Raw genomic sequence first — 21,587 nt, forward strand, 5'->3', positions numbered from 1 at the left:
TAGAAGTAGGTACTGGTATTTCTACCCGCTTTACTTGTAAAAGAAGGGGAAGCTGAGACCCCAGGAAAGTAACACAGCCAAGGGCAAGCTAGGAAGGTGAGGATCTGGGGTATGAACCCAGGCCTGTAGTTTCGGTTGTGTTTAGCCACAGCTTCTGCAGCTGCCCACAGATATGTCAGCACCTACAGAAGAGCACAGTGGAAAGGGACTCCAGTGTCTCGTGGGAGGGTAGATTCTCAGAATACACGTAGAGTGGCAACCGAGCAGAACCAGGTGGGCGTGCCCGGGAGCCCTGCATGGAGGAGGTCACATTGAGTAGGCAGAGAACTGGCATGGCCTGAGAGAGCAGGTGGGAAGGAAGGAAGTCAGTTACCTAGCCAAGATGTCGTCAGAGCCCTTCTAAAGGAGTGGGAAGAAAGCAGCAACCCAATTGATGATATGATTTCATGTCAGACTCTCCTTTTCCTTCTGCTTTCTCAGCTGTAAGATGGCTTTGAAGTTTTTTTCCCATTTGGAGACAGATCTTTGTTCTTTCTCTGACTGAGTGACTTACCTTCTAAAGGATAAATCACATATGTGAGTATCCACACATTCCCCTGAGCAGCCGAGGGCCAAATGTTGTGTGTTGAAGCGGGTTTCCGAACAGAGAGTTCACTAACCTGTTATCATCATGAAATACCAAAGCGACCAGCATTTGGTACCCTTTGCCCCCAAAGCTTGACTGAAGTGTTTAGATTTTTATCCTGTAATTAGAGTGGCTATAATCGGATGTGATGCACTTTCTTCTACTTTTGGTGATTCTTGTTGACCCATTCCATCTCCCACTTGGAGTTTTGGATAATACTTCCCTCCAATTCTCCATTTCCCTTTCTGTCACTAAATTCCTGTAAGAATCTCATCCAATGGCCACAGCTGCTTCTGTTTTTGGGATGGAGTCTTGCTTTGTTGCCCAGGCTGGAGTGCAGTGGCATGACCTTGGCTCACTGTAACTGCCACCTTCCTGGTTCAAGTGACTCTCATGCCTTGGGCTCCCGAATAGCTGGGACTACAGGCATGTGCCACCATGCCCAGCTAATTTTTGTATTTTTAGTAGAGACGGGGTTTCGCCATGTTGCCCAGGCTGGTCTCAAACTCCTGACCTTAGGTGATCTGCCCACCTTGGCCTCCCAAAGTGCTGGGATTACAGGCGTGAGTCACTGCGCCCAGCCCACAGCTTCTCGAAATCATATGAACATAGGGATTCATTCCTCAGGCTGTCATTAAAGTTGACTGCTCAACAATTCCATCATCCTTTTCCCAGCTGTCTGTCTTTTCCCAGATCATTCTAAAATACTGTGATAGTATCAGTTTACAAAGCATCTGAACACCATCTAAGGTGGTAGACTGGGTGATGCTGAAGGGCAGCTAATATTCATTGAACATCTATTATATGCCAAGTCTTCCACTGACAGCTGAATGACCTGTTACATATGCTAACCTCCTTCCATGATTTCACTGGTTGTTGGGAGGATTAAGTGAGGTAACAAGTGGAGTGTCTGGCACATTTGAGGTGTTCTGTGAATGACTAAGTAAATAAATGAATGTGACGTGGTTTCTAAACACTTTTCAAGGACGCTGTCCCCTGGATCTGTCTCTCTGTTAGTATCCTTCTTTAAGGAAACATGGAGACATAAACGCCATCTGTCGGGTGTGCTCCAGAGGGAGCTTGGCCGGTTCTGCAGGACCGTGCCGTGGTCGAGCACACCTCCGGCCAGGAATATGTCCACTTATTTTGCAGCTCAGTTTGTCCTCGTGTTCTGGAGGTAGCACACCACGTATCTGTTTTCTTTCATGGGGATTTTGGTCAAGCTCTCCGTCTGCCACTGAGCTCCTGGGAGGCTCATGTCTGGGTTCTCCGACCAGGTCTTCATATTTGAACGTCACCATGAAATATCTTCATGTGGGAGGTGAATGTGACTTTGGAATCATTTGGATCTCGGATTCTAGACTGATTCCGTCATTTGTGACCGTGGATAAGTGACTTCATCTCTTTAAAACTGTCTCCCTATTCAGACCGAAGACGCTCAGCGTAGAGAACTGGTTCCCAGAAAGGGATGGTGGGAAAGCAGCAAGTTGCTCCTGCCTCCTAGGCTGGAGGGGCACCAAGAGGAGGGCCTTTGCAGAGCCTGGAAGCTGGGCCCTTCCTGGTAGGAGGAGGGCACCATACTCATGGCTTCCTGTCCCCTGTGATGGTCAGGAGGGTTTCTTGCCCTACCATGTGGGGACAGCCAGACACCTAGCACGTGACACAGGACATGTGCACCTGACAGCAGTTCATTGGTCACAGACACTCACAGCTGGGGAAGGAGGATTCCATGCCATGTAGGGCCACATGGGGCTGCACTCAGGAACAGAGAGAGCAGCTGCCCAGGGGCTGGGGGGAGGCGGGCTTTGGGGTATGGAGAGGGAGGGCTGCCCCTGGCTCCCTGGGGAGGATGTGACCAGCTTATTTCAGTCCCTCCCAGACTGGCAGGGAACTGACACCCACTGCTCAGGATACACAGGGCTGCACCTGCTTTCCACGCCTAGGAAGCCTGCCTGGCTGAGGGACCCTGTGTCTGCAGGAGCAGAGTCAGGAAGGACTTGTGGTGAGGCCATTTGGGGCCCTCCCAGTTTCGCTGGATGTCAAGGTAGCATGTCATACTGTGCCTGGATTTTAGGAACTGGAGCTGGGGAGAGACACAGCTACTTCAGAGGGCACCAGCAATGGCCTCCCTGTGTCTCCTTCCTGTCCTCCTTCCTCCCGTGTTGCCTGAGGTTCTTACAGTGCTGTGGTCTTCTTGGTGCTTTTAGATAGTACTTTGTTGAATCTGTAAAATGACTCTGTGGTGCATTAATTGTTATCCCCGTTTTACACACGAAGAAACCTTGACTCCAAGGGATCATTGGTCTCCATGGCACTTGAGTTAGTCAGTGTCAAAAAGGCACCAAAGTCAAGGCCATGTGACTCTAACATTGAAGAATTTTTAATTAAAGACCACGGTGTTTGTGCAAGAAAGCAAGGGAAACACCTCTTCCTGGAGGCCTTTCCAAGGTGCTGTCCTTAATTCTGTGATTTGATTTTTTTTTTTTTTTTGAAATGGAGTCTCACTCTGTTGCCCAGGCTGGAGTGCAGTGGCGCGATCTGGCTCATTGCAACGTCTGCCTCCCAGGTTCAAGCGATTCTCCTGCCTCAGCCTCCTGAGTAGCTGGGATTACAGATATCCGCGGCCACACTGGCTAAATTTTATTATTTTTTGTAGAGATGGGGTTTCACTATGTTGTCCAGGCTGGTCTCGAACTCCTGACCTCAAGTGATTCACCCTGCCTCAGCCTCTCAAAGTACTGGGATTATAGGTGTGAGCCAAAGCGTCCTGCTTGGGTTTTGATTTTGTATTCTCTTTTTCTGAAGAGGTGTCTCATATTGAATATATACTTTCCCTACTACACTTGGATCTGTTTCTCTTTAAGGTGATGTAATACAGCAAATATTCATTGTGGAGAAATTTAGTTTAACTCTGATTTAGTTTATAAGAGCCAAACAGCATTTTTTTGGTCAATGAGAAGAAGTTGCTCACTAAGGCGTCAAGATGGCTTGGCTTGAGCTGGGTGCCTCTAGAGATGAACTGTTCTTCCTCCTCCCTGTGCCTTGTTCATAAACAGGGGTGATTGCCTTGCAGCACTTCCTGGTTCTGGAATGTTCTTGTCACTTTGATCTTATACATTTTAAAAGCTCTTCGTTTTCCTTTGCTTTTGAGAATGCATCAGAATTTTCTAGGGGACTGGTAAGTCCCATACTGCCTCAGTTACAACATCCTTATCACTGTCATTGTTATTATTATAGAAAAATTGTATGGTGACTTCTTGAGCTGGAAGCTGGAAGAAACCCTTGCTCAGTTCCCTTTGCAGCCTGGGAAGGTGGCCACATTCACAATCAACATCAAAGTGAAGCTGGATTTCTCCTGCCAGGAGAATCTCCTGCAGGATCTCAGTGATGGTAAGCACTTTCCTAATTTTAATTAGCACGTCAGGGTCCTAGATACAGTGTAGCAACCCCCGTCCCTTGATGCCTGCTGTTTGCTGTTTGTAAGTCACTTGTCATTCATTAACTCAAGCTGCCTGAGACATCTCCTGGGCACTTTGTTAACAGAGAGTTACTGTATGTGTCTGAAAGTAATAAAAGTACTTTTTATCTAGCTGATTTAATTCTCACTCTTTATTATTTTGTATTCATTTACCAGCAGGTCATTCTAAATTAGTGGAATGTAAGAATTACTGCATTTTTTCAAGTAAAAAATGCTGTGATTCTTTAGACATCTAATTAGCTGTGATGATAAAGTTTTCCTTCAAAGTCTGATGATATCTATAAGGAGGTGGAGTGTGGAAGACATGGAAGTTTACATTTGTTGTAACATTAGGACTGATTAGAGATAAGATTCCATAGATTGGCTGAGTGTGGTGGCTCACACCTATAATCTCAGCACTTTGGGAGGCCAGGGTGGGAGGATCACCTGAGGCCAGGAGTTTGAGACCAGCCTGGACAACATGGTGAAACCCTGTCTTTATTAAAAATACAAAAATTAGCTGGGCATGGTGGTGCACGCCTGTAATCCCAGCTACTCAGGAGGCTGAGGGTAGGAGGATCATTTGAACCTGGGAGGCGGAGGTTGCAGTGAGTCGAGATCACGCCACTGCATTCCGGCCTGGGTGACAGAGTGAGACTCCATCTCAAAAAAAAAAAAAAAAAAAAAAAAGATTTCGTAGATTGATTATGCCAAATTATGAAGCATTCATTTGGAGGCAATATGGAGTCTACCCGCCAACTCAGGCTCCCCTAACAAAATACCACAGACAGAACAGCTTAAACCATCAAGATTTATTTCCTCATAGCTCCGGAGACTGGGAGTGTGAGATCAGAGTGTCAGCCGTGGTGATTTTCTGGTGAGGCAGGGCCCTCTTCCCGGCTTGCAGATGGCCACCTTCGTGCCGCGTCGCCACGTGGAGGAGAGAGGGAGCTCTGGTGTCCACCCCTTCTTACAAGGGCACTCATCTCATAGAGGGGGCTCCACCCCCATTGCTTCATCTAAACCTCATTACCTCCCAAAGGCCCCACCTCCTAAAGCTGCCCCATTGTGGGTTAGGCCTTCAGTAGATCCTGCTGGGGCAGGGGGAGCGCAGCTCAGTCCCTGGCAGACGCCCTCCATAGAGTTTGTGCTCTGCACCCTCTGCAGTTCAAATAGTCAGCACAAGCTTCTTGTATAGCGCTGGTACTTGGTAACATATTCTTTTTATATTATTCACAAAAGTAGAAAAAGAGATTTAGGGTTGGACACATTAGAATATGAAAAAGTCAAGAGGATTTAAAATTATACCAAGACTTAAAAATGTCTGATGAAATGGATTTTGTTTGTTTGTAAACACCTTTATACCACTGAACTGCATTTTTTCTTTTTAATCAGTAGACAGAGGGTTACATAGGTTCTGACTTCTTTTGCCCAAGAAGGGGGTTTGGCAGAATAAATGGTGCCCAGCACCTGCCCCTGGAATACTTGGGACTGGATATTACACGAGGGGTATGTCTTGGCATGTGGACTCCAGGTAGCAGTGAGGGAATGGTGACCGTGGTTTCTCGCATGGCCTGCTGGGGTCGTCTTATTCCTGAGGAACAGTGGGGAAGGCTTCTAAGGGGAAAGCTTGGCTTTTTGTGTTTTGGTTGTTTGAATTTACATGTTCAATGCAGACCTATTTTGCCCTGTTATTATTGTGCTTCTGCCTTTTTTTATAGAGCGGACGGGGGCATTCTCTCTGCCCTTCTGAGGTCAGAGAGAAAAACTGAGCAAAATTGCAATTTGGGACTTGTAGTCTGGGAATACCTTCTTCTATCTTTTAAAATAAAACCAAATCAGACCTCGAATTATGGTCACCGAGTGGTTTGTAAATGTGAGACTGGCCTGACCTCGAATTATGGTCATGAACTGGTTTGTAAATGTGATTTGCCTGATTACGGGTCACGGCACATAGTGGTTACTCATGAGATGCCCCTTTATTAACAACAGTGAATAGGAGCTCTGGCTGGTTATTCACACAGCATGTGGCAGAAAGAGACAGCGAATCTCTAGGTAAGTCTTACAGAGGAAACCAGGTCAAGTTTTATGGAGGAAAAGGTAGGCACGAAGAACCTCCCAGAGCTTGGTCCATGGAGGATGCCTTGTTATGTGCAGTTCAGTCTGAGGAAGCACGAGACCATTGCTGCACCCTTAAGCGAAGCGGCTTTAAACTCAGTGACAGAGGCTTATTCGTGGCCTCTGGGAACTGGGAGACGACCCCCTGTAGCTCACAGTCTAACAGTCTCAGAGACATCTAACGGGGGACCACATGTGGACCCAATTTGATTCTCAGGCATGGACTCGCATTAATTATGGTTACTGAAGTTAAATGCCGCTTAAAAAATTCACAGCAACCTGGATAGCTGTTGCACAAGCTGGGATCCTGGATTCAGTGTGGGCCATAGACAGCTGGAAGATAATTAATGTTTATTGAGCATTGTCACATGTTGTGTATAAAGACTGGGCTAGCCACTTTTTTTCTGGCATTATTTCTATTTAATCTTTGTAAAAACTCTATAAAGTAAATGTTATAATTCCTATTTTATGAAAGCAGGTGGGAAGAATGTTCTAGCTTAAAGGAGATTGAAGAGATACAACAATCAAATGCTGTGCATGATCCTTAATTGTATCCTGGATTTAAAAAAGACTTTTTTTTGGGACAATTGAGGAAATTGAATACTATAAGATAATACTATTGTATCAATGACAAATATATTGAGTATGAGAATGAAATTGAAATTTTAGCAGAAAATTCTTGTTCTCAGGAAATAAATGCAGAAGCATTTAAGAGTGAAAGATCAGGCTGGGTGCAGTGGCTCACACCTGTAATCCCAGCACTTTGGGAGGCTGAGGTGGGTGGATCACGAGGTCAGGAGACCATCCTGGCTAGCGTGGTGATACCCCATCTCTACTAAAAATGCAAAAACAAAAATTAGCTGGGTGTGGTGGTGGCTGCCTGTAGTCCCAGCTATTTGGGAGGCTGAGGCAGGAGAATGGCATGAACCTGGGAGGCGGAGCTTGCAGTGAGTCAAGATGACACCACTGCACTCCAGTCTGGGCAACAGAGCGAGACTCTGTTTCAAAAAAGAGTGAAAAATAATTTGCCTGCACTTACTTTAATAGGGTGAAGGAAAAAAAAATACAGTGTGAATGTGAATCTAGAGAGAAATAAAGTAAAAATGTCAAATTATTAAAAATTAGTGGCTTTAACTATTTACAATACCAAATATGTGGAATCGACCTAAGTGGCCATCAGTAGTGAATTGGATAAAGAAAATGTGGTGCATATACACCCTGGAATACTCTGCAGCTATAAAACAGAATGAAATCATGGCCTTTGCAGCAACATGGATGCATCTGGAAGCCATTATCCTAAACAAATGAATGCAGGAATAGAGAAGCAAATACGGCATGTTCTCACATATAAGTGGGAGGTATGCACTGAGTCCTCATAGACATAAAGGTGGCAACAACAGACATGGGGGACTACTCGAGAAAGCAGGGAGTGAGGGGGACAAGGGGTGAAAAACCAGTTCTTGGGTACCACACTCACTGTCCGGAGGACAGAATCATTCATTTCCCCAACCTCAGCATCACACAGTATACTCTTGTAAACAAACACACACGTACCCCCTAAATCTAAAATAAAAGTTGAAATTATATTAAAAAAGTGGCTTTAGATAAAGAGATACAGATCTTCATTTCTCTTCTTGTAACTTTTCTGTAGGCTCGATGTTTTTCAAAATAAAAAATAACAATAAAAAGATTTTGTGGCGCACCGTTTTGATATATTATTTTGGTTTCTAAGTGAATTTTAGAAATTGTTTCTAAATGAAACATCAGAAAGCAAATTATTTCCCTTATCTTCAGATAACATGATAGATAGCTATCTTCTTCATATAACTAGCCTAGGGTAAGAGAAGTCAACTTTTCACCCACAAAATAGGATATTCTTTTCCTATGATCCTTATAATACTTGAAATCTCTGATTTCTTGGAATTTTATGTTTAAAATTAGAAGTCCTGGAAGATGGTGGCAAACTGTCATAGGTTTTGAATATATGAACTATTCAGTCACATAGACTGAACAACTAGAAGAGAAAAACCAGATACCCATAGGCAAAAATATACAGCAAAACCAGATACCAGAGTATCCCCACAGACCCCCAAATATAAGTGGACAAACCACTAATAACGACACGGTTTCACCGTCTGCACAAGAGGAAGCTGGAAACACACACCCAGGGATCCCCAAACAGCCAGGAGATACTCATTGGACAGCTCAGTGGGCCAAGTTGAGAACAGCAGTTGATATGTGGAGGAGTTTTTATGTTCCAATAGCAGATGAGTGCAAGTAATTCCTCTAGAACAAAGCTGTGGAGAAGTGCAAGTAATTCCTCTAGAACAAAGCTTCTCCACAGCTCCTCACCTGTGGAGAAGCTGCTAGGAGCAGAGGTGAGATAGCAGAACCAAGGAAAGAGAAGGTCTGGCTGAAACTGGGGGAGGAGAACAGAGTTAAGTGGTCTAGAAAGTAATTTCTTATATTCTTGAGTACCAACTAAAAACACAGAAAACAGTGTGTAGATTTACTAGAATTAGAAGAGCTGTCCTGAATCTCCTAAACATTCATGAAAACTAATTTCATGTAAAGATGGTCAACAGAAAAGGATTATGGCCAAACTCTATGTAAAGTGATCCTAGTGAAAACATAAACAGTGAGATAACATACAAGAACATGCTCAAAAGCTGATAAAAATTACAAAAACCCATAAGGAGCTAAAAGACATGAAGAAAAAGTACAAAAGAATAACATAAACCTGAATGAGAAAAACTCAGAAATGAGATGGATATAACTCAGGAAAGAATTAGAAGAATTTTTTTTTTCCAGCAGTGTAGTTTCTAGTGAGTTACATATACCTGCCAGATACATTAAGGGAAGCAGAAGATGAAAAGAGAGGAGAAAAAAACAATTGAAAGAAAGATGATTAAAGAGAAAGTGACACACTTAGAAGCTAGGCAAAGAAGATCTAACGTACGTGCATGCATGCATCCATCCATCCATCCATATATCTGCTATGAGACACCAGAGAAGGAAACTGAAACAATGGAGCCACAACATGTTAAAAACCATAATTCACAGAAAACTTTCTGTAAAAAAAAAAAAAAAAAAAAAAAAAAAAGAAACAGAAACAACCCTTGAAACTATTGCATGAATGTGTACACTGTATACATGAAAATCTTGACCTAGAATGACCGGGAAATATTCTAGTTCTATTACTGGACTTAAAGAAAGTCTTCTGGGCTTTCAGACTCAAATAGCAAGTGATTTATGAAATAAAGAAAATCAGATTATCATTGGAGTTTTTGACAGCAGCAGTATTCCAGAAGTCAATAGAATAGCATGTATCTAGACTATGTCTAGATACTCATGTAATGAAAATTTGAGCCAGAGATTTGTAGGCACAGCCACACTAACTTTTAGGTATACAGGGCTTTGACAAATTGTTGTCAACATGCAAGACTGGAAGGATTAAATTCTCATGGTTTCTTGAGGATTCTACTAGGGAAGGACAGCCAACATAACTAGAGAGACATTGTTATAAGGACTTGCGGTGAGCATTAAACATACAGTTGCTTGTATAGCTAAGACCAAAAGAGCATTCAAAGGGAGAAGATAGTATGTCATGGTAATCTGCTCTTACAGTATCCATCACAATAATTTAAAAGATAGGGGGAGCACAGGAAATCATATGCAAAAGTATTTTTTTTTTTTTTTTTTTTGAGACAAAGTCTGGCTTTATCGCCCAGGCTAGAGTGTAGTGGCACGATCTCAGCTTACTGCGATCTCCTCCTCCTGGGTTCAAGTGATTCTCCTGCCTCAGCCTCCAGAGTAGCTGGGACTACATGCATACGCCACCACAACTGGGTAACTTTTGTATTTTTAGGAGAGACAGGGTTTCCCCATGTTCGCCAGGCTGGTCTCAAACTTCTGACCTCAGGTGATCTGCCCGCCTTGGCCGCCCAAAGTGCTGGGATTACAGGCGTGAGCCACTATGACTGGGCCAAAAGTAATTTTTAAACTGTTCTCCATAATTGTTTTGGTAGAAATAGTGTTAGTACTATTTTTCTGAAACTATGTATCAGTGTGGAGTAAATGATTAATTCTGTGATAATCTCATTCTATCATCTGAATCTAGTTTTGAACTAGGATTCTCATATGGAAGACAGGAAGTAACTGATGTCAGATTATGAGGTTAAGTAAAAACCTTGTAGTCTAGAATTTGAATAAAAAATATCAATAAGGAATCATGAACTGTTTGAAAATCTGTCGATCTCCCAGCCTCGTACACTGTCCGAGTCTAGAAACGGACCCGCCCAGCAGCAGTGAGTGTTCCTAATGCCCACCTCCTGGTCTTGAAACACACTTTCTCACTCAGAGAAACCAGCGCTTCTCGGAGAAATAGCCAGTTCTAGATGTGGAGCAGGAAACAGAGCAGGAAGGTGATCTCGGATCGTCTTGTCAAACGTGCAGCAAAGGGGCGATTAGAGAGCATTGAGGTTGTGCTGAAGGGCTCCGCCTGAGAGGTGACCCCTGGCAATTTGAGCATCAATAAGGATGCGAACTGTGTTCCAGTCCATGAGTTCTCAATGCTGCTTGAGAGAATTGTTCACCCTTGGAAAATGATGGGGAAGCGATTTGTCATTTTGAAAATGGTAAGCAATGAGTATTTATTCTGCCTTTTCATACAGACCGTGCGATTGGACGATCTAATAACAGTTGATGAAGGGAGTCTCTCTTTATAGAAGTATTTGAGCTAACAATTGAGAAAAGGATGATAGAATTCGAATATCATCATTTTGCCATCCCTAATAGATTAATGGGTCGAGACAGTAAGCATCCACATAACAAAAGAAGAGACAGCCACACATTATGTTCCTCCTGCTGCGAGAACACAGCACCGTCTGTGAATCAGCAGTGGTCCAGAATCACACCTGAGGCTGATCAGCGCTCTGGCTCTAACTACTAATTTACAGGACTTCAGAGGGCAGAAAAGCTTGTTAAACTACACTGTGGGGACACAGTTGGCCGTCCAGACTCCAGGAAACCCCGCAGTCCATGAATTGGTTCCCTCAACAAGTAAATTATCAGGGGGGAAAAGGGATGAAGTTCTGGAGATGGATGATGGTGGTGATTGTACAACAGTGTGAATGTGCTTAATGCTGCTGACCCCATATAATTTACAAATGGTTAAAATGGCAAACTTTAAATTATGTGAATTTTACAGACACACACCACAAAAAAGAGATGAAAAGGCTATCTGTAGTTAGAGAGTTAAATGACACATTTAAAAATAGGCACAGCTAAACTGTAGTTTCATTACAGTGTGCTTAGGTGGTAAAATGGCAAAGAGAAGCAAGGAAGTGACTAGCACAAAGTCTGGGTGGTGGGCCCTGTGGGTGAGTGAGGACATCAGCATTGGGATGGGCAAATCGAGGGCTTCTAGGGGGCTGGTAAAATTCTGCTTCTGGACCTGTGTGGTGTTTTCTAGGGTGTTTGCTTCATAATAATTCATTAAGCGATACCTTTATTTTTGGCAGTTTTGTCAATCAGTGTTATATTTCATAATAAAGTGTTTTTTAAAAGAATAAAGGAGGTTGGGCGCAGTGGCTCATGCCTGTAATCCCAGCACTTTGGGAGGCCGAGGTGGGTGGATCATGAGGTCAGGAGATCGAGACCATCCTGGCCAACATGGGGAAACCCTATCTCTACTAAAAATACAAAAATTAGCTTAGTGTGGTGGCGTGTACCTTAATCCCAGGTACTTGGACGGCTGAGGCAGGAGAATCACTTGAACCCGGAAAGCAGAGATTGCAGTGAGCTGAGATCGCGCCACAGCACTCCAGCCTGGTGACAGAGCAAAACTCTGTCTCAAAAAAAAAAAAAAAAAAAAAAAAGGAATTGGAAACACCTTAGTAATAATACTTTTGCATAATAGCTTTCTCATCTGATGAGATTGAAAAATTATTTTATCCAAGAAGGTTTTCATGAAGGAATTATCTGGAAGATCGAGCCAGGCTGCTGCGTGTGCCCTCTTTGTCTGAGGGACGTGTTTGAGCACAGGGAGCTGTTGGAAAGATTGATAAATTAGTGTTTTGATGTTATTGGGATTGATGCCTCAGATGAAAACTGCCTTCGGGGTTGCTGTTTCTTGACAGTGGGATGAAAGCATCACCTGCTTTGGTTTCCTTTTCAATTAATTAATTATTTAATTTGGTTTTTTTTCTCTGTGTACTTTTTGGCTTTTGGTTTTGTAAGAGAAATGTCAGCTTTCCCTGCTGACAGTTTCTGTTTGACATGATAATTAAATGTGGCATTTCAGTTTCAGTATGGAAAATAGTGATCCCTAGTACCACAGAATGAGACGAGACGGTAGATGTCAGCTAATCAATCTGGTTTACAACAGGAACCTGAGTCCCAGGAAGGTGGAATGATTTGTCCAAGGCCTCACACAGCAGCACCAGGGGCCCTGCCTGCTGCAGAGCTTGTCCTGCTGTTATCCACTCCTTCCTTCCCTTTGGGCAGAGGTCCCCAACCTTTTTGGCACCAAGGACCAATTTTTCAGCAGACCAGGGTGGCGAGGGGATGGTTTTGGGATGAAACTCTTCCACCTCAGATCACCAGGCATTAGATTCTCTTAAGGAGCGTGCAACCTAGATCCTTGGCGCGCACAGTTCACAATAGAGTTTGCACTCCTGTGAGAGCCTGAGGCCGCTGCTGAGCAGACAGGAGGTGGAGCTCAGGCTGTAATGCTCGCTAGGCTGCCGCGCACCTCCTGCTGTGCGGCTCAGTTCCTAACAGGCCACAGACTGGTACTGGGGGTTGCGGGCCCCTGCCTTAGGGAACAAACAGAACAGTATTTCTAGGTCCATCTTTGTGGTACCTATAACTTCTGGTTTGCGGGGAAGTGAATGTCACAATTCTGTTGGACAAATGGAGACTTGATTTTTTAAGAAATGGGGATATGATAGCAGTTCATGTAAGGAATCTTTCAGTCCTTGTCAGAGAGGAGGGTAATAGAGAGTGGGCAGCAAACCTGGTCCTGTAAGTCATCTGCTGCTTTTGTGTCTTGAGAAGGGATAGGTTGACTTTGGTGAGCAGTGTTCATTTTATCTCATGATTTGAACACCATGGGGAAAATATGCATATCTGTATCACAGGGCTCTCCCACTAAACATTCATTCATCACAACACAGGGGCAAGTGTGCGCCTAGTTTTGGCTGTTGTCAACGTGCCACTTTTTTAAGGCTTTCCCCCACTCTTGTGTCCCTTCCTCTCAGCAGATGGTCTCTTTTCAAAGATCCACTAGAGGCCATCAGGCAGAAACCTTCTCTGCTGCCTCCTTTTCCTCTGGGATACACTTGTTTTCCCATCTGTTTCGTTCTGGAGGAAGATGGGGTCCTCCTCTCATCAGAGGTGAATCGTCCGACTTGTGTTCCGGATCAGGTATCCTTTGTCTTTGGTCTTTTGAACTTTCCCTTGTTTTTCTAGGTCATGGTCCAAGGACCACCTGCATCAAAGTGTCTCTGCTAAAATGCAGATTCCTCGGCCCACCCAGCTCTTCGACATCCCTTTCTGTGGGCGCTGGGGTGCGATCTGTGTTTCTGACCCGTTCTCTGGGGAATGCTGCGTACCAAACTTTGAGCAGTTTTGTACCAGGCCCTCAGCCGACATGCCCAAACCCTCTTCTCAACCGTGGCTTTCTCTCTGGCTCCTCCTTACTCTTTCCCCTTCACTTTTTCATCCTTCTTATACTTTTCTGCCTGTTGAAATCAGGCTTTTAACCTCCCTCCCCCTCTGCGGTTGCCACTTACTCATCCTCGTGAGACGCCAGTGACTGGCCAGTCCTCCGGTAGGTGGGGAGCTTCTCTCCCCTGGTCCTTGCCGTGCCACACTGACTGTTCCCGACTTTCCTTCGCTGCTGCATCCCCAGCTATGGATGTTCCTAACAGTTTTGTCCTTGATACTTATCTTACGCCATATTTTTCCTAAATGATTTCACAGGCTCTAACACGATGGTAATGACTCTGAAACGTCTATTTCTGGTCCTGAATTCCATGTCAATGTTTTTAGCTGGCTTTCTGACTTTTTCACCTGGCAGCCCCGAAAGCACCTCCAGTTCAGCCTGTCCAGACTCTGATGGATTGTCACTCTCTCCAGACCGGCTCACCTTTCTGGGTTTCCTTTGGTGGCAAAAGCCATCATCATCTGCCGGGAAGTGCCGGCGAGAGGCCTGGGGCTGTTCCGGATGGTTCTCTCACGGTTAGAGTTCCATCCGTTCTTCCCCAAGGCTCATCTGTTCTTTCTCTTAAACATCCCTCCATCCTCTGTCCCTCTTTGCCTTGGTACGCACGCGAAGCACCTTTTATCTGAGCCATCACAGGAGCCTAGTAACTCTTCTCCCCGTCACTAGCCTGTCCCTCTTGAATCCATCTTCTGGTATGTCTTAGAGTTTTCTCAAAAACAAATGTGCTCCTCACTTTGGTGTCTATGTCTCTATGTAATCTGCTCCCAATCTCTCTCTCTCTCTCTGTCTCGCTGCCTCTTCGTGTTACTGGGCCCTTGCATGCCCCACCCTGGCTCTTCCCTTCATCTGTGCTCTTCCCTCCACCTGGAACGTCTGTCTCTCTTTTTCTGCCAACCCACATCAGCCCCTCCCTCCTGCAAGCCCTTGAGTGTCCCCTCCCTCCATGTCCTGTGGCGGCAGAGCTCGGGGTCATTCTTCCCGGAGTCTCCCATGCAGCTGGCCTGTGCTCTCTTCTTTCCCAGGACGCAGCGGGGCCTGGTCAGAGCAGATTCTTGGCATACGTTTAGCAAGTGAGGGACGGAAGGCACGCTGCGAAGGCTGCCGAGTGTTCCTCACCCTGAGTTCAGAGACGGGAGAGCTGTCTGGCTGTGACGATCTGGTGTTGCTTTCTGAACTCTGAATGAAGGGTCTTTTAAAATCTTTTTAATTTTAATTCAATTTAATTTTATTTTTTTGAGATGGAGTCTCGCTCTGTTGCCAGGCTGGAATGCAGTAGCGCAATCTCAGCTCGCTGCAACCTCTGCCTCCCAGGTTTAAGCGATTCTCCTGCCTCAGCCTCCCGAGTAGCTGGGACTATAGGCGTGCACCACCACACCCAGCTAAGTTTTGTATTTTTAGTAGAGACAGGGGTTCACCATGTTGGCCAGGATGGTCTCAATCCCTTGACCTCATGATCCACCCGCCTTGGCCTCCCAAAGTGCTGGGATTACAGGCATGCGCCACCACGCCCGGCCCAATTTTTGTTTTTGAGATGGAGTGCAGTGGTGTGATCTCTGCTCACTGCAACCTCCATCTCCCGGGTTCAAGCGATTCTCCTCCCGAGTAGCTGGGATGACAGGGACACACCACCACGCCTGGCTAATTTTTGTGTTTTTAGTAGAGACAGGGTTTCATCATGTTGGACAGGCTGGTCTCAAACTCCTGACCTCAGGTGCTCCACCTGCCTCGGCCTCCCAAAGTGCTGGAATTACAGATGTGAGCCACCACGCCTGACCTGAATGAAGGGTCTTTGAACAGATCCTGACTGAAGATGAGCTGGATACCACCAGCAGGGATGCAGGTGACAGGGTGGCCCTGAATAAAGGCTGGTCTGGACAGCTTAGAGGACCCAGGAGCAGGAGGGGATCCTCGTGGGAATGGCAGGCTCAGGTAGGCTGTGGAAGGCCTGAAGTTCCAGAAGTAATTTGGACTTCATTGAAAGATACTGGAGAGCTGCTGACAGCTTTTTAAAAGAAGGCTGGTATGATGGGAAACTCTGCTTTAAGAAGGCGAGTGGGGCTGGGTGCGGTGGCTCACACCTGTAATCCCAGTGATTTGGGAGTCGGAGGTGGGAGAATCACTTGAGCCCGGGAGTTTGAGACCAGTCAGCGCAGCAAGACCCCATCTCTACAAAAAATAAGCAAAATGAGCTGGGCTTGGAAGGCTGAGGCAGGAGGATTGTTTGAGCCCAGGAGTTCCAGGCTGTCGTGAGCTGTGTTGGTGCCATTGCACTCCAGCCTGGGTGACAGAGTGAGACACTGACTCAAAAAATAAAAGAAGGTAAGCGGGCTAGATTTGGGAGTGTCATCTGAGATTCACCTGGGTATGGCAGGCGGTAAGTGTAACCACCTGAAGTTGAGGCAGGACGGTCTTAACCAGGAGTGTGCCAGGTGTCCTGGAGAGCAAGAGGCGATGTGGACATGCAGTGGTAGGGGAGATCCCATAGCCTGGGGGATCAGAATTCTCCCCAGTCCTCCCCCCAGCGCCCCTGCGCACTGTCACCGTTGGACGCTGCTGGGTTTGCCGCACACAATTCAGTAGCAGGTCGAGTAGTTTCGTGAGCTCCCATTAGAATCTCTTCTGTCCGGCTGGAAAAATGCAGTTCTTTTTGCCTGAAATGCCTCATGCTTATCAGGCGAAAGACAAACTGCCTCTGGGAAGTTGGAATCAGTTCAGTTCTTTGTCCAGAATTGGGGACTAGGGGGAAAAAAACACGTCTATTTGGCATTTCATTATATTTTGCTTCTTCACAGTTTTATGATAATGGATGCTTCCCCTTATCATTGTGGTCAGGAATGAATGTTACTCGAGAGCCATCGCTCTTGAACGCATTGTATTCACTTCCATAACTTGCCCCTTCCCCCCTTATTGTACTGTGAAATTGGGACAGTTATTCAGTGTCTTTGTCCTCATCTGCTACTGCTCTTGAAAACAAATACTAATTTTTGGAATTCGTAGTCTTATTTTTTAAAGAACAGTGACTCATCCTGAATTGCCCAGAATTCAAAGACAAAGGTGACTGGAATCTTAATACCATAATATTTCTTTTTTTCTTTGCAATTTCTATTTGCCTGAGTTTTTCCCACAAACATGTGTTACTAAGAAGAAGGCCAGGGATTTCATGGAAACTTGGGTTCTTTCCTGAGACCAGAGAGCCCAGGGGCCGGCGAGAGCAGAGGACCTGGCGGCGTGCGCGTGCCTTGGTGTCGCTGTCCAGGCGCCTCCCACGCATCCCCTCCAGGGCGGTGAGGTGGATGCGGCCTCCATGCCAGTGAGTCCCGAGCAGCGGGAAGCACACCAGCACTTCGTGCTTCTCACTCCACCACCCTCATCTCGCGGGCAGGGCCGGAGTCTTGTTTTTTTGTTCCTAGCCCCTGGTGAGTGCATCTTCCTCCAATACTCTGCTTTTCTTACTGCCTCAGGAGCAGCCCTCTGTCCCATTCAGTTGGAGATTCTTCCTTTTCCTCTTTACTGGGAAACACTGGAACTCCCGAAGGCCCCATCCGAGGCCCTCTTACACTTTGTTCCTGGGCTCCGTCTCTCGAGAGGACCTCGTGTGCTCAGGCGGCTCAGCGGCCCTCCACCCCCAGCTGCCTGCCTGCCTGTGGACTCCTGATTTGAGGGGGTTGAGGGAAGCGCGTCTGGGTGGAGGCTGGCATGGGGCTTCCCTCTGTGCCCTCACACTGCTGCCGTCTTCATTGTTCTTCCCTCTGCTTTGACTCCGTGAAACAGAAAGGGAGAATGGCCTGGTGCCCCCAAGCCAGCTCCAAGGAGCGGCTTTCTCTGGGGCCTCCTCCCTCTTCCCGGTGAGCTCCTGGTGGGAAGCCCCTTGGTCTGCAGCTCCCGGGCCCCTCCACTCTTGCCAGCCCACCCTAGCCTTGGGCAGTTCCTGAAGGTTCTAGCTGAAGCTTTTTGTTGCCTTGCCTGGTGTTTGCTGGAGCCCTGGCAGCACAGGGGTCGCGCTTCCCCTGCGGGGGCCTCGCTCTGCATTCCAGGCTGGCTGTTACCCGTCGCCCCAGCTCTCTGATCAGGCAGGGAAAGTTAATTTTCAGTTTATCCAACTCTTTTTCCTTGTCACAAGAGGGGAGCATTGTTGTTCCCAGCTCTCTACATCTTCGAGCTGAAATCAATTCACATCTTACGGTTTAATTCAGATCTGCAATTATTTTCGGATTACGTTGGCCATTTGTCATATTATGCGCTGCTTTTGTCTTGTGTTCGGTGGGTTATCCGCCTTTGTTCTGAAGGAAAAAGGTTAATGACGCTTTGGACAGCCTGCCCATCGTTATATTTAGCCTGTGCCATCTCCCTGCCGTCTGACTCACAGGCACTAATTTCACAGCGTGGCGGTGCAGCCTAGGGAAAGGTCAGCCTGCTCCTGCTTCCCTGGAGCTCTCAGGAGCACTTTTCTGGTGCTGGGGCTCCTCCGGACCCTGAAAGTTTTTCAACACCCCTAAGCTGAATATGCTCCAGACATCTGTCTAATAACCTGTAAGTGCACTTCTCCCTAGCCACTGTTAGCCTGTAGGTGGGGAGGTTGACTCACTTCTTTGATTTAAATTTGGGTTGGAAAATAACTTCCTAAACCAGCAGGAGAGAATGAAAATCCAGGTGTTTGTCATTCGTCAGCAACAGGTGATCCCCATTGCAGGCAGCCGGAGCCGATGTCTCCCGGACCACTGAGCTGGCTGTTTTCATTAGTGCCCTTTACGCCCAGGCTGGCAGTGACTCACCGTGAGACAAGTCAGCTAGGTGTTCAGGACAGGGATTTCAGAGTATTTTCGTCCTAAGAGGAAAGGGAAGATTTCTACGGATCACTGCCAGTTGGTTTACTGTTAGCTCATCGTGTTGATCACACCAAGTCTTGCCAATTTGGTTTTCTAAGTATTTTCACGCCTTCTCCCTGTGTCCGCGTCACTGCTCTGATTCAGGCCCTTGTCATTTCTCATCTTTGCCATTTTAGTAGTCTTTGGATTGGGCTCCCGGCTGCTAATTTTGTCCCCTTTTCCACTATCTTCCACATTGTCACCGCAGTCATGTTTCTAAGGCAGAATCTGACTCTGCCCCTCTTCTGTGGGGTGACTTCTGGTGGTGTCCTGTCATCCTTGGGACGGTCTCTCCCGGGGCCTGCACGGTGTGCCCTTGCTGCTGCCTTGCCATCCCCCTCCTCCCTCCTGTGGTTTATATTCCAGGAACACTGAATTACTTGCATTTCTCTGATTTGCCATGCCCTCATATTTACTGCAAGAATAAACCAGTGGCTCTCCAGCTTTTCTGCACTCTGGAATCACCTGGGGATCTTAAAAAAACATGTCTGACTCCTAGTCCTAAATTTGGAGATTTAACTGGACTTACAGTTTTTCAGAGTATCCCAGATGATTCTAATGTGCAGCAAAGTTTGGGAACCATTGGTATAGACTGTCTTTCTTCTGCTCGTTTTCTTGAAAAACTCTTACTCATTCTCTGAATCTCAAGGCAGTTGTTCCAAATTCTGGGCTTCTCCAGGCAGACCTAGTTGCTGCTTATTCTCTGTTCCCCGTGATGATGAGTTTTGAGGTCTGATGGGGCAAGTCTCCCCACTAGATGATTGTTCAGGAGCTTTTTGGATGCTCTGTGTCTGATGATCTTCCACATCAATTTTATTTCATTTATTTTGTATATTTTTTTGAGATGAAGTCTCACTGTGTCGCCCAGGCCAGAGTGCAGTGGCGTGATCTCAGCTCACTGCATCCTCCACCTCCCAGGCTCAAGTGATTCTCCTGCCTCAGCGTCCTGAGTAGCTGGGACTACAGGCATGTGCCACCACACCCAGCTAATTTTTTTTATTTTTAGTAGAGGCGGGGTTTCACCATGTTAGCCAGACTGGTCTCAAACTCCTGACCTTAGGTGATCCGCCTGCCCTGGCCTGCCAAAGTGCTGGAATTACAGCGTGAGCCACCGCACCCAGCCCACATCAATTTTAGAATCAATTTGTCAAGTTCCTGAAAGCAGTATGTTAGAATATTGACTGGGACTGCATCAAATCTATAGATTAATTTGGAGGAGAATGACATGTTTATGGTGGTTAGTCTTCCTATCTATGAATATTGTATGTCTCTTCATTTATTTGTCTTTTTAAATGTCTTTCAAAAATATTGCCTCATATTCTCTATAAAGGTCCCACAGATTTTACTACATTTATTCCCTAATATTTTTTGTTAAGTGGTATTTGAAGTCTTTTTTTATGGAAGTATAACTTACATACAGTAATGAACACAAAGGTTAAGTTTATAGCTTGATGAATTTTTATTTTTATGTTCATATTAATCTGTGTAAACACCCAGATCATGATATAAATAATTTCCAGCACCCTCCAGTTCTCTTGAGTCCTCCAGTCGATAACTCCTCACAAAGATAACTGTAAATTACGACTTCTATCATAGATTAGTTTTGTTTTTACTTAAGTTCCATGTAGAAGAAATAAGTGACCACTGTGGCTCATGCCTGCAATCCCAGCACTTTGGGAGGCTGAGGCGGGTGGGTCACTTGAAGCCAGGAGTTCGAGACCAGCCTGGCCAACATGGTGAAACCCCATCCCTGCTAAAAATATAAAAATTAGCTGGGCATGGTGGCACATGCCTGTAATCCCAGCTACTTGGGTGGCTGAGGCAGAACTTCTTGAACCTGGGAGGCGGAGGTTGCAGTGAGTCATGATCACACCACAGCACTCCAGCCTGGGTGACAAAGTGAGACTCTGTCTCAAAAAAAAAAAAAAAGTACATTCTTTTGTTTTCTTTTTTCCTTTGGCCTAAAGTGACACAATTGTATGCTCTTAATTTCTCCATGTTAGAAGTCTGTATCTTGTTTTTTTCCTTCTTCCTGCACTTGATATCTGAGATGCATGTATATTGTATTTTGCATTTGTTCTTTTCTATGGCTGGACGGTATTGCGTGAAAATGCCACAGTTTATTCATTATACTTGTGATGAACATGTGGGCGGTTTTTACGTTTGGGCTGTTATGAATGATGCTGCTATAGACATTCTTGTGCACGTATTTGGTGGACATAAGCTCATGTTTATGTTGGCTTTCATGGTTCCATAACCAAACAGATTTTCAAAATGTTCCTTGGGATTTCTGTACATCCCAGTGCTACGTATGAACTCTCTCTTGCTCCAGATCTTCACCACGCATTGGTGTTGTCAGTATTTTAAATTACAGCTGTTCTGGTTTACATGTGGTGTTGTCTCACTGTGGTATTAACTTGCTTTTCCCAAGTAGCCAATAATGTTGCATGTCTATCATATACTTATTTATTATTTGGATATATACTTTTGTGAAGTGTCTATTAAAACATTTTCTTCATTTTTTTATTGGGTTATTTACCTTCCAACTGATTTATAGGAGTACTCAACATATTTTGGATATTAGTCCATTGTCAGCTATGAGTATTGCACACATCTTAGAATCTGTGGCCAGGCTTTTTACTTTCCTGATGCTGACTTTTGATGAAGAGAATTTATCAATTTTCTTAATTAAATTTCTTAACTAAAAATTGTAAATTTTCAGCCGGGCACGGTGGCTCACGCCTGTAATCCCAGCACTTTGGGAGGCCGAGGCAGGTGGATCACCTGAGGTCA

The 21,587-nt window shown here is 45.5% G+C and overlaps 2 protein-coding genes across 8 annotated transcripts in view; one reads left to right on the forward strand and one right to left on the reverse strand.

Annotated features, from left to right (window-relative positions):
• The window catches only part of CHRAC1 (chromatin accessibility complex subunit 1), an 873,427-nt gene that overhangs the window by 252,541 nt on the left and 599,299 nt on the right, over positions 1-21,587 (reverse strand). The gene's annotated exons all lie outside the window — the stretch shown is intronic.
• The window catches only part of TRAPPC9 (trafficking protein particle complex subunit 9), a 723,405-nt gene that overhangs the window by 198,427 nt on the left and 503,391 nt on the right, over positions 1-21,587 (forward strand). For all 4 annotated transcript variants that reach the window (XM_050800232.1, XM_050800231.1, XM_050800230.1 and 1 more), the window contains one exon: positions 3,863-4,015. In XM_050800232.1, the coding sequence (XP_050656189.1) occupies positions 3,863-4,015 (153 nt within the window). The remainder of the gene's footprint in view (positions 1-3,862; positions 4,016-21,587) is intronic.

This window comes from Macaca thibetana, chromosome 8, assembly GCF_024542745.1.
Source record: "Macaca thibetana thibetana isolate TM-01 chromosome 8, ASM2454274v1, whole genome shotgun sequence".
Lineage (NCBI taxonomy): Eukaryota > Metazoa > Chordata > Mammalia > Primates > Cercopithecidae > Macaca > Macaca thibetana.